The 17,208-nt window shown below is 51.4% G+C and overlaps 1 protein-coding gene across 4 annotated transcripts; it reads left to right on the top strand.

Moving 5' to 3' along the window:
- Positions 1–59: 59 nt before the first annotated feature.
- NCSTN (nicastrin) lies at positions 60–15,064 on the top strand. Of its 4 annotated transcripts, XM_041003412.1 has the most exons (17): positions 60–169; positions 1,697–1,801; positions 4,947–5,070; positions 6,712–6,833; positions 7,196–7,341; positions 8,044–8,194; positions 8,472–8,581; positions 8,840–8,992; positions 9,622–9,726; positions 9,872–9,949; positions 10,730–10,902; positions 12,185–12,287; positions 12,407–12,502; positions 12,789–12,876; positions 13,132–13,286; positions 13,575–13,787; positions 14,233–15,064. In XM_041003412.1, exons 1-17 carry the CDS (start codon positions 85–87, stop codon positions 14,353–14,355), a joined length of 2,130 nt encoding a protein of 709 aa, XP_040859346.1. In that variant the 5' UTR covers positions 60–84; the 3' UTR covers positions 14,356–15,064. The 4 variants fall into 4 exon arrangements, with proteins under 4 accessions (XP_040859346.1, XP_040859347.1, XP_040859349.1 ...); XM_041003413.1 differs by lacking the exon at positions 13,575–13,787; XM_041003414.1 differs by lacking the exon at positions 60–169 and having other exon boundaries at positions 1,721–1,801; positions 4,785–5,070.
- The last annotated feature ends 2,144 nt before the right edge of the window (positions 15,065–17,208 follow it).

The following is a 17,208-nucleotide window of genomic DNA, read 5'->3' as shown; positions in this document are numbered from 1 at the left end:
CACCGAGACGGCGCCCCTGGTAGCCTAGAGAGGCCACTACCCGGGAGGAGGGGCAGTGGGGCTTCCGCTCCGCGGAGAGGCAAGATGGCCACGGCTAGGGGCGGCTCTAGACCTGGCCCTGCAAGTTCGGGTCTTCTTCTCCTTCTGTCTTTCTGCGTTCTCCTGACAGGTGAGGCCTCTTCGCCCTTGAGCGCCGCTGGGTAAGGGGACCCTTTCGGACCTGCCCAGGCGCGAACACCGCCGTCCCCCTTTTGGTCCCTTCTGCCCCTCTGTCCCCCCACCCTGTAAATCCTCTTTCTCTTTCGTTCCCACGACAGACGTTCCCCCTTTGCCTGAACCTGTAGATCCCTTCCCCACTGCGGCACCTCGGGTCGCTTCCTTGCCTGCTCACCTGCAGCCCACTTTGTCCAGTGCCTCATTCCCCTATAGCCCCAGCCACAACGCTCATAACCAAAAGGTACAGGTGTCAAAGTTTAGCTTCCTTTCCTGTGTTTAGGACTTTTTTTTTTTTTTTTGGAGATAAGAAACAGCCTCCTGTGGGTGCTGTGTGTGCTTACAAGGTAGATCTATTTCTTCTCTGCTGATTACGCCATAAACCCGTGCCTAAAGAGTTTCTTCATCAGCGAAGTGATCAGGCTAGGGTATGGGAACTCCTGGCTGTCCACAGAGTATGAAATGTTGACTCCGGGAGCTCGAAGCCTTGATACTTACACGCGTTTATTTTCTGGTGTATGGCTTTCTAGTTGGTTCAGCCCTGAAATTTGGCACACATGCCCCCCCAAACTCACTTTTTTTAAAAAAAAAGATCCCTAAAGGAGAAGCTGTGGCCACAGTGTGGGCACATGCAAATGATTTCCTGGCGTGAGGTTAACTGACAGATTTCTCCCAATTCTGACAAGACTCCTGGGGCACAAAGTCAGTCTCAACATCATTTTTTAAATTGTGATCTGTATTCTTAGATCAGCATCCAGGTAACGTGCCTTCAGGACAGGAAAGTGGAAGTATGCACACACACACACACACACAGGCGCGCGTGTGCACAGAAGCTGGCACATCAAAGGATGAACACCTGTCTTTTTGACAAATCAGGTTTCTCTCATCTTCTCCCATACTCCCTTTTTTTTTAAAAGATTTATTTTTATTATCATTATTATTTTTTTTATTGGAAAGGCGGACATACAGAGAGGAGAGACAGAGAGGAAGATCCTCCGTCCGATGATTCACCCCCCAAGTGAGCGCAACGGCCGATACTATGCCAATCCGAAGCCAGGAGCCTCTTCTGGGTCTCCCACGTGGGTGCAGGGTCCCAAAGCTTTGGGCAGTCCTCGACTGCCTTCCTTGGCCACAGGCAGGGAGCCGGAAGGGAAGTGGAGCTGCCGGAATTAGAACCGGCACCCATATGGGATCCCAGGCGTGCAAGGCGAGGACCCCAGCCACTGCGCCACTGCGCCACTGCGCCGGGCCCCCATACTCCCTTTGTGTGGAATTCATAGCAGTCTTCTGAGGAGCTTAGCTGGGAACTGTGTGGAGCGTTTATATGCTCCAATAACAGGCCCAAGAAGTGAGGATGGATGCTAGTTCATGTTTCACAGTATGAAATTGAGCAATTTACCCAGTTTATACAGCACGCAAATGTGATGTGATGGAAGCTAGCACGGAGCCTCTCAACTTGTAATACTTTTTATCTTCCGATCAGGTTTATGCGGTGGAAACTCAGTGGAGAGGAAGATCTACATTCCCTTAAATAAAACAGCCCCCTGTGTCCGGCTGCTCAATGCCACGCATCAGATTGGCTGCCAGTGTGAGTCGGGTTGGGGGTCTGTGTTTGTGCCCATTGATGTTTCAGTCTGTGCCCTGCATAGGAGTCCTGGCACTGCAATCAACGTGTGAGTAGGGGATGATAGAGAAGCAGCGATGAAACCAGGCGCCCTTATTAATATGCACTAACTTGTAGTAAATGCTGTCCTGCCCAAGGGAGGAGTCCTGTGGTCACCATTTTGCAAATTATGAAACTCACACTTAAAGAGCCACAATAATTTTTGCAAGGTTATTCCGAGGTGAAAGCAGAATTTGAACCCTGGTATTCCAAGTTCTAAGCCAAGACTCTTAATGATTCTACTAGGCTATTTTTCCAAAAAAGGAAGTCTTATAGCCTGTAGTCTTGTCATCACCTGCACTCTGCAGTATCTCTTTGGGATCTTGACGACTTCTTTGAAATAGTAAACTAGGGGCCAGCATTGTGACACCGCAGATAAAGCTGCTGTTCATAAATCGAGCATCCACATTTGAGTGTCAGTCCAAGTCCTGGCTACCCTGCTTCCAGTCTGGTTCTCTATTAATGTGTCTGAGAAGGCAGCAGGGGAAAGCCGAAATACTTGAGTGTCAGCAACCTGTTTGGGAGAACAGGGTAGAGTTCCTGGTTCCTGGCTTTGACCTGGCCTGACCCTGACTGTTGGGTTTGTATGAGTGAATCAGTGGGTGGAACATTCTAAAATAAAATAGAATAAATGGGCATAGTTGACAAGCATCATAAGTTTTTTTTTGTTGTTGTTAATAGTAACTGAATGTAAAACGTTGAAAATGAAATGTTCGAGTTTGTCTTTATACTTTGTGGATGTACTCCCCTCTCCCCCCCCCCCCCCCCACGAAAGAAAAAAAAAAAAGGAAAAGAAACTAGAGGATGGCACCATGGTGTGGCAGGCTAAGCCTCTGCCTGCAGTGCTGGCATCCCATGTAGGCACCGTTCGGATCCTGGCTGCTCCACTTCTGCCCAAGCTTCCTTCTCTTGTGGCCATTTGGGAAGTTAACCAGTGGATGTTAAGTCTCTATTTCTCTGTAACTCTGCCTTTCAAGTTAAAACATAAATAAATTTTGAAAAATTCAAACTGTCAGAGGAATAAAAAGTTGTGATCCAGAGGCTGGCTTCCAGTTCTTCCAGTGCCTGAGCTGTAGTTTTCAGGTATCCTGTTTCATGAACGGTGGCTCCATCAGATAGTTGTTTATGTTATGGATATGTTCATTGTCCCATCTTGCTATTAAGGAAACGTTTGTTCAGGTTCCCCGTGGGGATTTTGGACAGGAGAGGTCCAAGCCATCTAGGCCCACTGTGGACTGAGGTCAGCTTACTGGCCTGGCTGGAACCTAAGAAGAAGCATCCAAGGCTAGAGCCCATGCTCTTGGAGTTGCGCGCTCACAGTACCCTTTGGCCATGAGTCATCCTGCGGCCTGGGCTTTGAGCGGCCCATGGGAAGCCAAGCAAGAGCCTCTAGAGATTGAAGCCAACTGCCAATACAGAGGGACGAGAGGGGAGGGGCTGGACTCTGGCCATTTCCTCATTAAGGTCTTGTTTCCTTCTCAACCTGTTTATTTCTAAGTCTTATTTAATCTGTCCTGAGCTAGCTACACCCTTTTAGCATGATAAAGGAGAAAAAGACCCAGATCAGATTTTCTGGCAGTAATAACCGGCTTCTGTGGGACTCTTTGAAGTGGTCAGAGGGAGCTGGAGGGTTCTTTTTCCTCACTGCCTCTCTCCCTGCTTCCTTCCCTACTGTGTGACGTGGGAAAGGTGGAAAGCTGCTCCTCATTAAAGACTGGAGAAAGTAAGCACAGCTTAGTTGGTGCAGTGGTCCGCTGGGACCCAGGTTGGAATCCAGGGTTTTCAGTCTGTTATCACAGCTTCTATCCTCCCCACAGCTGAAGTTACATTTTCTTACTTTCCATACCAGTTTTTCCCTTTCCTGTATTTTAAATGCTTTGGCAAAAACTGCTGGTTTTGTCTACCAAGAACATCCAGTGTTATCTGGGTGTTAGCTACAGTTGTTCCAGACTCCACTAGTCCTCCAACTTCTATTGTTTTCACTATCAAGGTAAATTCAATTATTTCCTCTATGGAGGCCACAGTTGAGTGTTCTACGTGTGAATTCCTGGTTACAGGCATAGAAGCACGATTCTCTTGGCTGGCTGTTTATAAGAAAGAAGCACAGGTGACATGTTTTGAAGATATAGATAGATTGGGAAATGTGAATTTAGAAAATCTGAGGTAGGGTCTAAGCAGTTGCATTTTTAAAAAATTCCAAGTCAATCTGATATATAGCCAGGTTTGAGAACTGCTCAGAATGATCTGCGAATAACACGTCTAGTGTCCAGTGGAAATAAGAACTCCATGGATGCCCAGGGAGGGCTCTGCAGGGTTGCTGGTGTTCCGTAAAATCGGAGTCATTCTGGGCATTGAATCACCCATCTCTAGCACAGAGCTTCCCAGGCTTGGTCACTTTGTGAGACAAGGAAAATGTTACCTGGCATCCTGGCCATAACAGAAAGAGGGAAATTCACGGAGCATCTTGGGGTCAGTCTGCTTGTGCTGCAAGTGACCCAAGGATTCTGGAAACCATCAGTCCACAGGAAGGAGGCTGACCAGTGTCAGTACGTCTCTGACCCACAGATAACCTGTCAGTTGGGAAGCTGTGTGCTAGAGAGCTCAGATACTGTCTAACATCGCCTGAAGCTGGATGCAAACTCATTCCTGAATAGGGCGAAGGAGTGATGATCTCCAGGGCCATCGCCACGAGTGTTTTCACAAAGGAAGATTCAAAGCTAGAGAAAATCAGCCTCGCATATCCCGAAGGAAGTACATGTTGGAAAACTTTGGTGTCGAGTCTTCTAGAATGTTCTGTAAATAGCTGACTGAGGTTGAGGGAGAAGGACAAGCAAATGAAGATCACAGAGTCTGGTATTTCATCAGCAAGGGCTCTAATAGGTTCTCCTCTCCTCCTGTTAACTTGCAGATGGAGCAGGGGCAGTTCGGTCTTTGAGCTCAAGTCCAAAGATGGCTCTGTTCACCCAGACAACGTTCCATCTTTAGCAGTGGAAGATCTGCAGACTCTGGGAAGGTAAACTCAGAAATACCAACTATAGGAACTTGAATTCCACCCATTCTGTCCCTGCAGCTTCAATTAGCGGGGACACCGGAGTTATCCATGTCGTGGAGAAGATGGAGGATCTGCAGTGGGTGTTGGCTGATGGTCCCAACCCTCCTTACATGGTTCTGCTAGAAGGCAACCTCTTTACCCGGTAAGACCTGGATGTACCTGCTAAGAAAATGCATTCACACAGGAAAAGGTGGAGTGAGACAACGGTGAATGAAGTGAGAACTTTCCTTGGTTGCCCCAGTCAGTTCAGGGGAAGGTGCAGGAGTGGTTTTCAGAAGGAACGAGGTACCATCAAAAGGAATCACCCCAGAGGACTTAGAATAAGAGTCCCAGGGTGGGCATGTGACACATCAGTTAAGACATCACTTGGGGGCCTGATGTGATAGCCTAGCAGCTAAAGTCCTCACCTTGAACATGCTGGGATCCCGTATGGGCCTCAGTTCTAATCCCAGCAGCCCCGCTTCCCATCCAGCTCCCTGCTTGTGGCTTGAAAAAGCAGTCGAGGGCGGCCCAAGGCCTTAGGACTCTGCACTTGTGTGTGAGAGGCCTGGAGCCAGTTCCTGGCTCCTGGCTTCACATTGGCTCAGCTCTGACCATTGCAGCTGCTTGGGGAGTGAACCAGCAGATGGAAGATCTTCCTCTCTGTATATCTGCCTTTCCAAAAAAAAAAAATAATAAATAAATAAAAATCACTTGGGAGGCCCACATCCTGTATCAAAATGCCTGGCCTCAAGTCTGCGGCCTCGCTTCCTGTTTCACCTTGTGCTAAAGTGCACGGTGGGAGGCAGTGGATGTTCAGGTGGTTGGGATCCTGCCACCCATGTCGCAGACCCACATTGATTCCTGGCTTTGGCCTGACCCAACCCCAACAGTCGTGGGCATTTGGGGAATGAACTGGCAGATAGAAGATCTCTTATGGTCTCTACGCTCTATAGTTCAACTGGCTAATCCTCCCCTTTCAAATGCTGGGATCCCATATGGGTGCCAATTCATGTGCTGGCTTCTCTACTTCCCATCCAGCTCCCTGTTTGTGGCCTGGGAATTCAGTGGAAGATGGTCCAAGTCCTTGGGACCCTGCATCCATATGGGAAACCAAGAAGAAGTTCCTGGATCTTGGCTCCTAGCTTTGGATCCTGCTCAGGGAGTCTGTCCTCTCTCTAAATCTGCCTTTCCAATAAAAATAAATATATCTTATTTTTTTTTTTTAAAGATTTATTTTTATTATTTTTTCATTGGAAAGGCGGATATACAGAGAGGAGAGACAGAGAGGAAGACCTTCCGTCCGATGATTCACTCCCCAAGTGCGCGCAACGGGCCGATACTATGCCGATCCGAAGCCAGGAGCCTCTTCCGGGTCTCCCACGCGGGTGCAGGTTCCCAAAGCTTTGGGCCGTCCTCCACTGCTTTCCCAGGCCACAGGCAGGGAGCTGGAAAGGAAGCGGGGCTGCTGGGATTAGAACCGGCGCCCATATGGGATCCCAGGCGTGCAAGGTGAGGACCTTTAACCCCTTGCGCCACCGCGCCGGGCCCAAAATAAATATATCTTAAAAAGAAAAAGAAAAAAAGAACCACAGGGAGGAAGGAGACATACCTTGGGTCACTCAGGGACAGATTAGATGAGCCCTGAGTTCACCTTCGAATCTTGGTCCAGAATCAATCAGAAGTTAGAGACTGAAGAAGAAAGAAACGAGTCAGCCATTCTGAGTCCCTTAACTCTCCGATTATTAGCAACAGGAGGATGGGACTCCGAGCTCTCCAGTAATTCCGTCTTCCCCTGTTCTAGGGAAACAATGGAAAAGCTGAAGGGCAGAACCAGCCGCATCGCTGGCCTTGCAGTGACCTTGGCCAAGCCCAGTCCCAGCCAAGGCTTCTCTCCTAGTGTGCAGTGCCCAAACGATGGCTTTGGTAAGAACCCACTGAGTCAGGAAAGCCTGTTGTCACACAAGGCTCAGGCTTGCTCAGTCTCCTGTCTCTGTGAGGGGTGTGTGTGTGTGCGGATTGTGGAGAACTGACTCCCCGACAAGTGTCGCTTTGTCTCCGCCATTCATCCCTTGCCTGCCTTCTCCTGCTTCCCGTCTTTCAGCTCAGCGCCACAATTTGCCAATCTAGGATTCTTGATACCAGTGTCTCTGTGTGATGATAGATTCAGGTCCCCTTCTTTGCATCACTGTCTTCCTTCTGAACCCGTCACCTTTGTCCTTCGCGGGGTCCTTCAGTGCTTCGTGTGTCAGTAGCCCACTCCTCCCTCCGCCTGCCCTCTCCTTCAGGTGTTTATTCCAACTCTTACGGGTCGGAGTTTGCTCATTGCAAAGACAGCCTGTGGAACCAGCTGGGCAATGGCTTGGCTTATGAGGACTTCAGTTTCCCTATATTTCTTCTTGAAGACGAAAATGAAACTAAGGTCATCAAGCAGGTAACACTTGTGTTAGCTCTTAGCAGTTCTGATTGGAAAGGGGGTTATTGGTAGGCTGTGCTGCTGCTCATTCAGTTGTACCCCATGAAAGATGTCCTGCAACAGGGACCAAGCAGTGCTTTGTCTCAGTGTCCCCTCTCCTGCTTCCTGCCTGATCTCACAGCCTGACCGATTTTTGAATGAAACAGATAATAAAGGAAAGGTTAATATGAAGCAAGGTGTGTAGCACTAGTGAAGATTCGGTTAAAAAGCATTGGACTGGAAACGGAGAGGCTTGATTCAGGACGATCTGAGGCTCTTTTCTAGCATGCACCCGTTCGAGCTGACGTCTTCCTTGTAACAAACGGCAGTTAAGAGGCTTGTTTGAAGTTCATAGTGATTTGATGTCCAAATGGTCGTGAAATCTTATTTTTGATCTCTAGTTCAATGTTTCTTTTATTAAATCCCGCTGGAGCAGCAGCTAGTGATCCACATTTGGCCAGGGCCTTTGGAGTGGGGCAATTTCATCTGCTGCAACCCAGCCATCGAGTCCCTTTCACCTCTTGATGACCTTTTCTCTTGGGCCTCATAGTCCCTGTGGCTGTACCAGGACAACTATAGCTCGGGGACAAAAGGGGGACAGAGCCCGGCCCCTATCTTTCTGGGACGTAAGGGAGGACCTCCACAGCTAGCTTTCTCAGTGGGGTCCGTCTCCCCTTGCAGTGCTATCATGATCACAACCTGAGTCAGAACGGCTCAGCACCCACCTTCCCGCTGTGTGCCATGCAGCTCTTCTCACACATGCACGCCGTCATCAGCACGGCCACCTGCATGCGGCGCAGCTCCATCCAGAGCTCCTTCAGCATCAACCCAGGTAGGGCAGGTCCAGGCTGGGCTGGGGTTGACGGGGCGCTGGCCAGGGAGGGGCTGTGGTCAGGCGGGAGTGGGGCACATAGGCAGGCATCACTGGGTAGGAGAAACGGAAACAGTTTTGAACAGTTTCAGCAGATTGGAGTTGAAGTGGATTGCGGCAGGGAAGCCAGCCAGGCCCTGTCAGAGGAGAAGCTGACGTAGAGACCAGGGGGCTTAGAGGATTTCTGTGCAGCCGCCCTCTCCTTCAGTCCTGTTGATGGCTCGCTATGTCCACTCAGAAATCGTCTGTGACCCCCTGTCTGACTACAATGTATGGAGCTTGCTGAAGCCTATAAATACGTCTGGAACACTGGAGCCTGATGACAGGGTTGTGGTGGCTGCCACCCGGGTGAGTGTTGGCCCCTGATCAGGGCGGGCAGGATTAGCACTGAGAGACAGGCAGCTGGAAAGATCGGGTTTCAGAGTTGCTGCATCAGGGGGGCCTGGGCTGGAGAGGGATCTAGGCTGTGGGGCTTCTGGGCTCTGCTCCTCACCCCAGGACATGTTATGTGCTTTTGGGTGAAATTATGCATATAGGGAGCTTAGACCTCCTTCTAATTTTCAGTTCTAAGGGATTCCTTCCCCGCCTTCATTTTGCTCTCCCCAGCTGGACAGCCGTTCCTTTTTCTGGAATGTGGCCCCAGGTGCCGAAAGTGCTGTTGCCTCCTTCGTCACCCAGCTAGCTGCAGCTGAAGCTTTGCAGAAGGCACAGGATGTGTCCGCTCTGCCCCGCAACGTCATGTTTGTCTTCTTCCAAGGGGTAGGGCTGCTGGGGGTGGGGGCGTGGGATGGCAGGGAGGGCAGGATGAGGACCTGAGCACCGGTCCCACGCTGTGGATCAACACAGAGCTTCTGGCTATGTCCTCGTGTGTCTCCCCTTCCTCTTTTATTTTGAAACCTTCTGTGCCCCAGATTAACATTATCACTGCTTAGGTTTCTCCTGCTGAGAAAAACTCTATTTGAGGCATCTTTTCATTTTCATTCTCTGGGTCTCTTTACTGCCACCTCCGCCCAGGAGCCTCCTGCCGCCTCGGCCAAGCTCCACAGTGAGGGAGTCATGGCCCTGACTGAGTGGGTGGAGGAGGTGGAGAGTCGAGAAGCGGGTACAGAGCAACTGTGGGTCACTTTGGGTCCTTAGTAAGGCTGTTTTCTCTATCTCTGGGCTCCGGAAGTCCTGTGATGTGCCCGTGTGAGGGCTAGTCGCAGCTGGGAGGCGGGGCAGGGTGGAGGGAGAGGAGGGGCCCGTCAGGTGACTAGGAGCTGACTAACAGCTGGGAGGCCCTGAGACAGTAGCCTTCCTGCCCACAGCCTTGATGGGCAGGCCTTCCTTAGGACTGCTGTGACCATCTGGAATTTCTGTTTCCTTCCTCACCCGTGCCCACACCTCAGGAAACCTTTGACTACATTGGCAGCTCTAGAATGGTGTACGATATGGAGAAGGGCAAGTTTCCTGTGCCGTTGGAGAACATCGCCTCATTTGTGGAGCTGGGCCAGGTGTGCTCACAGCTACCCCCTCTGTCATTGCGTTGTGCTTCCTTCAGGTGCCAGCACCTCTTCCCTCAATGGCCTTCAAATGGCCTTCGCCCCAGGTAAGGGCCGGAACAGGAGACTGATGGCTGCTGCTTGGTCTGCCCCACAGGTGGCCTTGAGGACCTCGTTAGAGCTGTGGATGCACACGGACCCCATGTCTCAGACCAATGAGTCTGTGAAGGCCCAGGTAAGCAGAGCATCCCTCCACATCTCCCTCTTCAGCAACTTAGAATACGGAGCCCACCTCCTCCCGTCTGCTCTTTCCTTCCCAATCCCCTGAGCCTGTGAAATGGGATTAGATTGAGTGTTGGTAAGGGATGAACACCAGAGCCGTTATCACTGGTTAGGAAGAATCAGCGAGTCCAGTGACTTCCTGTTGGTTTCCCGGATGAGTAGTTCTCTGATCTCTTGGTGCCTCGCAGACGGCCACTGCCCAGCAAGGAGAGGTGATGGCCAGCTTGCTTTTGTCCTTGTTGCTGCACAGATCCAGTTGTCAAGGCTGCCCTGCAGGCGCCCTGGCTGTGTCAGATGCCCTACACAAATCACTTCCACTTCCTCACTCCCATGTCCAGCTCAAGGCTGCTTTTATTAACCTAAAGTCCTTCCACTTCAGCCTTTGGTGTCGTCCCTACCCTGCCCTCCTGTAGCACTCAGAAGATGTGCGTCCAGATGACAATTTTGCTTTTTTTTTTTTTTGCCTCTTCCCATTCCATATAACAAACGTTTTCAGTAAAGCAGCTGCTAAGGAGAAGGCAGAGTCTCAAGGACAGGGGCATCTACCTATAAACATGGGAAAGCATAGGCCTCTTTGGGCCTTAATCTTTTAGCTCTGAAAAGAATGGTAAGAGCTGTAAGAAGAATCAGAGAGCCTTGGTTTCCAAAAAGGCTTGGGAGGTGCAGGTTGAGGAGAGCATGGGGTAGCTCCCCAAACCAACCTCCCGACTGCTGGTCTACCCCCTTCCCCCAGGTGGAGGAGCTCCTGGCCACGCTGGAGAGGACTGGTGCTGGTGTCCCCGAGGTCATCCTCAGGAGGCTGAATCAGTCCCAGGCCCTCCCACCATCTTCTCTGCAGCGATTCCTTCGAGCTCGAAACATCTCCGGTGTTGTTCTGACTGACTACTCTGATGCCTTCCATAACAAGTAGGAATCTGGCCCTGTGTGCTCTTCATGTTCTGAGAGAGTTTGTTTTGCAGACACTCCCCACTCCAACCCCGTGCAAAGTCTGCAATCAGTCAGTGTTCTTGGCTCTGTGGCCTGTTGGTAAAAGAGCTGACCTCCTCAGGCTCAGAGCACCATCCTGCCTGTTAGCTCCACTTCTGCCTCCCTCTAGCTCTCTTGGGACCTAAGTTCCCCAGGGCTGCCAGCAGAGGGCATTGTCTCCAACAAGAGCCCCAAGGAAGCAAGCTGGCGGTTCTTTGGCTGGAGGATGGAGAGCAGTCCCTGGTGCCACAAATGCTATTTGTGCTCTGTGAACTCTCACCTGTCCCCACCATTGTAGAAGGTGCATGTGGCATATAAACACACCCTACTATGGAGGGGAGGCCCAGAGATCAGAAGTGGGGCACTGTCATCTCTCTCCTGTTCTGTGGTACCCTTAGCTTGTGCCTAACCTGAAGCCTGGGTTAGGAGGGAACATCATGCCCAGGTTGGATTGCTGAGTCCCCTCACCTCCTTGGGGCCAAATGATTTTCTGAAACTAAAAAACACTTTAGCTGCAGTCCTGTAACCCCAGCCAAGTAGCACGTTTTTCTTCATTCAAGGGAGTAATGGTCACAGTGGTTAGGGTCAGGTCTCCTCTCTGCACCATTTTGGGGTGAGGGATGATTCATTTGCACACATTTGGAACTTGATCCTATGACCTAGCTCTGTGAGGGACAAGGATCTGTCAACAGTCAAAGCTGGGAGCTCTCCTATGACTTATGACCTGTCTCCTTGGGGATCCCAAAGGATTATCACAGTGACTCCACCCAGTGTATGCCTTAAATATCTGTGAGCAGAGCTTGTCCTAACACCGGCCAGTCCCCCATCCCCTGCTGCCGGCCAGCGTCAATGTAAACGTTCATGGGCACAATTGTACCCAGAGTGTGTCAGAGTGTGTGTCAGAGTTCTCTGAAATGCAGATTGGCCAGCCTCCTGCATCACCGGCCCAGATCATATTGGAAAAATCCCTTGTGTTGAAAGACCTCAGTCCGTTTATCTTGTTGACCTTGTCTGTCAGGAAAGTCTTTGTGCTTCCCCAACCCCTCCCTCCCCTCCTCCTGTCATTTTCCAAGTCTTCTCCCTAATGTTCTAACTCTGCTTGGCCATGGATGGGAAAAAGTAAGATGTCGCAGATGCAGATGTCATCAGAGGCAGTTGAGTAGCAAACGGGGCAAGGGCCATGGCTGAGCGAAGCCAAAGTCCATGCCGACTTTCCCGACAGATACTACCAGAGCGTTTACGACACTGCCGAGAACATTCATGTGGTCTATCCCGAGGGCCAGAGCCCTGAAGAGGAACTCAACTTTGTGACGGACACCGCCAAGGTAGCCCTGACCCTCAGCTGCGTGGGGGCATGGAGAATACAGGGAGGCTGGCGAGAAGGATCGTGTTTGAGAATGGATGAGACATACCATCATTCAGCCCCATTCTTCTCCTACCGCAGGCGCTGGCAAACGTGGCCACGGTGCTAGCACGTGCACTGTATGAGCTTGCAGGAGGAGCCAACTTCACCAACACCATCCAGGCTGATCCCCAAACGGTAAGAACAGGTGGGCCCCAGCTCTTTTCCACACAGCAGCTTGCTCCCATCCTTCCTACCCCTTAGCTATCCACCCGCTCCAACCCTGAATTTGCTTGAGTACACCTCATGCTCCAGGCAGCTGTTGAACAGATTGTGTTTATACCTTCAGCCCACTCCTATCTCCCAGCCCTAGTCCAACTGGCCAGCCTGGTTCCTGCCCCCGCGACTGGACCTCCACTCAGAATTCTTTCCCTCAGCTCCCTCCAAGTCCCAGGGATTTTTCCTGTTGCTGTTCCAATCCTAGGTCACCCGCCTGCTCTATGGGTTTCTGATTAGAGCCAACAACTCCTGGTTCCAGTCCATCCTCAGGCACGACCTGCGGTCCTACTTGAGTAAGTGTCTGGTATGCAGACGGGACCCTCAGCCAAGGAAAGGAATAGAGGAAAGATCATCATTTAGGTTTAACCATTACTGCTTTTTTTCTGTGCTCTCCCCCCACTTTGTTTCCTCTTTAATGTTTGTTGGCTCGTTTTCTCTTAACTTTCCCTTTTCCGGCTACTGCCAATCTTGGACTTTTCTTGTTTCTGTGTACCCTTGCCCCACCTTCCACCCACCGGACTCCTCCCTTCCCCTTGGTCCACAATCAGGTGACAGCCCTCTTCAACATTACATTGCGGTCTCCAGCCCCACCAACACCACCTACATTGTGCAATATGCCTTGGCAAATTTGACCGGCCAGGTGATGAACCTCACCCGGGAGCAGTGCCAGGACCCAAGTAAAGTCCCAAGTGAAAACAAGGATGTGAGTGGTGGTGGGTGTCGGAGCTGCCCCTTCTCGGGCCCCTTTTCTTGGGAAAAACTAGCAGATCTCTTGTTCCTGGGTAAACCGGGGGAGTGGCCTGGACAGGTGGGGATGCAGCTGTTTGAACTTGAGTACTGAAGAGGCAGTAGACTGGGTGGAAACAAACTGTCCAAAGGGTGAGAGGATGACAGTTGGCTTGGTTGATTAGGGCATAGTGCAGGCTAAAGGTGCAGGGGCGAGTGAGCAGAGGGTGGCGTCAGCCCATGCCATGCCCCTCCTCCTCCGCAGCTGTATGAGTACTCCTGGGTTCAGGGCCCTCTGAATTCCAACAAGACGGAGCGGCTCCCCCACTGTGTACGCTCCACGGTACGGTTGTCCAGGGCCTTGTCCCCTGCCTTCGAACTGAGTCAGTGGAGTTCCACGGAGTACTCCACGTGGACTGAGAGCCGCTGGAAAGATATCCGTGCCCGGATATTTCTCATCGCCAGCAAAGAACTTGAGGTGAGTGGCTGTAGAGGCAACAGGTGGCACAAACCTGCTTGACCTCTTTTTATGTCTCTTATGTCATGTCCACATCCCTTTAGCTCAGATTTGCATTAAAACCTGCGGCAGATCTGTCCCTGGCCAACCAGACTGTCCCAGTGGGGCGGGTTTCTTGCTGATGGTTGGTGTTTCCATTCATTCTGGGGAAACCCTGTGGATCCTAGAAGTTCTTCCAAAGCTGTGGGCCCTACTTTCAAGATGCTTAGCAGCTAAGATATACAAGGTAGATATAGGAACAGAGACATTTTGCCTTCCAGTGGAGAGACTCTAAGTTGTCTATGCTTTTCCCCTACGTGGTGCCTGAAGCCAGCACCAGAGCCCCGTGTATACCAGCCCCAAACAACAGCCCGACACGGCCGCACACCCTAAGAACACTGTTCTCCTCCCCTCCTCCGCCCTGCAGTTCCTCACCCTGATGGTGGGCTTCGGCATCCTCGCCTTCTCTCTCATTGTCACCTACTGCATCAACGCCAAAGCCGACATCCTTTTCATCGCTCCCCGTGAGCCAGGAGCTGTGTCGTACTGAGGAAGATGGAAGCGTGTCCCATCAGCTCTGCACTTCACTTCCAAGCTCATCTGTCCCACTGGGACACAAACCACTAGTTTGTCACTGGACCCTCTCTGAGCCTGCCTCAGACTGGGATTAACAGAGTGGAACTGTCCAGAAGTGACAGGGAGAAAGAAACAAGTCGCCTCTACATCTCCCTCTCTCCCTCTCCCCCTTGTCTTCCTCCCCTTTCCATTCCTCCCCTTCTCCCTCCTCATGCTCTCTTCCTTTCCTATACCCATCTGATTCTGGGGTTACTTAGAGGAGCTAACTGCTTCTGTTAAACTCCCCACTCACCCACCCTAATTTGCCACCCTTCAGGATCCCTCTCCTCTTCCCATCTTGCCTTGTACCTTCTCTGCTCCCCACGCCATCCCCTGTACCCGGCCACCTTCTGCGCCGGGAAGAAGATCCTGAAGGGTTGAATGTCAGAATGGAGCCATGGTAAAGCCCTGTGAAGGAAGACGGGTTGCAGTGGAGGGACTGTGGGCTGCGCATGCTCGTCCCCACCACCCTCTCTCCAGGGTCTCAGCTGGCACATTAGGGTGGGTATCCCACCTCCAGCACACAGTGCTTGGTTGGTCTTTTTATTAAGCTGTAATATCTATTTTTATTGTTTTCTCTTTCCTTTTTTTTTTTTGTAAATATATAAATAGGGGGATTCATTAAAACAGGTTATCCCATCTGACTTGTACTGTGACTGGTTCCTCTCCCCAGACCACCTTATTCAGTGAGCCAAGACCTGAAGTCATGAAACTTTTGCCTTTCGTGCTATCTTGTTGGGCTCCCAAGGACCCAAGAGGAAGGTTGGATGAGAAACAGTGAAAATCCTGAAAGAAGAACTCTTGGCGAGCCCTGGCTCCCTCTTCTAAGGCCAGCATTAGCACGGTCCTTCTTCCATTGGGAAATACTGTGTTTCATTACTCACTGCCTACCCTGAGCAGCTCACAGTTAGTTAGGGTGGGGGAAGGGCCAGATCCACTCACAGCCAGTACAATCCAATGCAATAGATGGAACCACTGTGGCATGCCCAGGGTACTCTGGTAGCACAGAGGCATCCAGGTCAGCGGAGGTAGCTCTGGAGTTGGAATTTAAGACATTTCACTAGGTGCAGAAGCAGGGTCAGGTGGTATGAAAAGATGAGTTCCAGTGTGCCAGAGCCACATGTGCTTTAGCGGGAGGTGAGGCTGGGGCCAGGACACAGGTTCCTGGGTGACATGCTTAGGACCCCTGGCTTTCTGTGGGGGGTAGGTGGGCCTTTGCTTTCTGACTGTTTCAGAAAGCAGCTCATGTTTGTGGAGAAGCTCTGATTCCCAGGTCCTCGTGCAGACAGAGTTTTGGACTGGAGCAGAGCTGGTGAAAGATCGTGGACAATGGCTGAGTCACTGGAGGGATAAGCGGCAGCCATGTCCCCGCTGCCAGGGAAGTGGCTGGTGTGAGCGTGGGTCTGAAGGCTGGGGTCCTGCAAAGGATTCGCCATCCCCACATGCCCCTGACCCTCCTGTTAGTTCCCTGCCTGGGTGATTGCCCTTTTGCTCCGCTGCTGAGGGGAGATTGTTTTCTAGGTTTCTCTCCAGGATCCCTCAGGAATGGCGGGGAGCTGGGTTTGGGGTTCTGAGATATGGGAATACACCCTGCTGCTCACCCACCCCACCCTCCCAGTTGGAGCCAGAGAAGCTGCGCTGGCAGGCTTTGAGCGCAGCTGCCTCCATTGCCTGGGCAGGCTCCATGCCTCCCTTGGCCAACAGGTCTCCCAACGGACAGAACAGTAAACTCCCTCATCCTGCTGGCAGCTTCGGGAGGCAGGGAAGTGGCTGGCTCCCAGTGAGGGGGCTGAACTGGGGAGCAGAGGCTTGTACACAATTGGAACGAGGAGTATGGGAGGCAGGACTTGAATACCACAGCCTGTTCTGCCTCGAGAAGAATCCTAAACACAGGGCAGTCTGTCCTCCATGACATCTCTCCCACCAATCCTTTTCCAGGAACACGTGGCCTTCTGTGGCCCCTGGAAAAGCTAGCTTTGTGAAAGAAGCACAACCCTCTCAGCAGACCCCACTGGGACTCCGAAGCAGCTCCCTCGCCCAGGAGACCATGGTCTGACTCCTTAACCAGCTACCTCCTGTGCCCCAGAGACCATGTATTGAGTGGCTGGCTTACGGCTTGGCCATCCGTTTACGTTCCTCTCCTCCGTTTAGCCAGACATTGTTCAGTCCTGTTCCCTCCAAGGGATGCCTTCCTTGTCTGCTTCTGCTGGCTGGCTGTTGTCTCTGCACTTTCTCATCCAGCCCAGGCAGAGTTGGGAAGCTGACTCATCCTGTGTGCATGACCCAGCCTGTCTCTGTTGGTGGCACCTTATCCCTCAAGCCTTAGCTCTGAAGCCCTCCCCGCTAGCTGGTGCCTCTTCCGCAGCTGATTTGAGTAAAGGGGCTTGCCCCTTTCTTTCCCATAACTGGGTCACTGCTCCCAAAGGCACACTCTGGGCGGAGGTATTTTTTGTTTGTTTAATTTGGTATCTGCTGCTGTGTACTGGGTTCCCACCTTATTTCTCATGCTTGGACGAAGCATGAGGATCTTAGAAGTCGTTCTATGTCATCTAACTCATTTGACGGATGGAGAAACAGGAGCCCAGAGGAAAGATGTGGCTCACCTCAGGTAAGCAAGTGAGGGTCTGGGCTGCAGCTGGAACATTCCTGACATCTGCACAGGCAGCCACAGCAGTAATCAACATTTGTTGAGTATGGCCATGGGCGGACATTCTGTCCCGGCACCATAAAACAATAAGAGATACATGGCTTTCCCTTAGAGACTCCGGGTCTGGGTCTAGATGTGATA

Source organism: Ochotona curzoniae, unplaced genomic scaffold (genome assembly GCF_017591425.1).
Source record: "Ochotona curzoniae isolate NIBS_2020 unplaced genomic scaffold, NIBS_Ocur_1.0 scaffold_2683, whole genome shotgun sequence".
NCBI lineage: Eukaryota > Metazoa > Chordata > Mammalia > Lagomorpha > Ochotonidae > Ochotona > Ochotona curzoniae.
Note: the sequence above shows the minus strand (reverse complement) of the source record. Positions and strands in the feature narration are given on the sequence as shown.

Coding starts and splice junctions, on each gene's coding strand:
- NCSTN (XM_041003412.1), top strand. CDS start 85: ATGGCCACGGCTAGGGGCGGCTCTAGACCTGGCCCTGCAAGTTCGGGT. Junction 8,582..8,839: donor TTGTGGTGGCTGCCACCCGG/GTGAGTGTTGGC, acceptor TGCTCTCCCCAG/CTGGACAGCCGTTCCTTTTT. Junction 13,287..13,574: donor TCCCAAGTGAAAACAAGGAT/GTGAGTGGTGGT, acceptor CCTCCTCCGCAG/CTGTATGAGTACTCCTGGGT.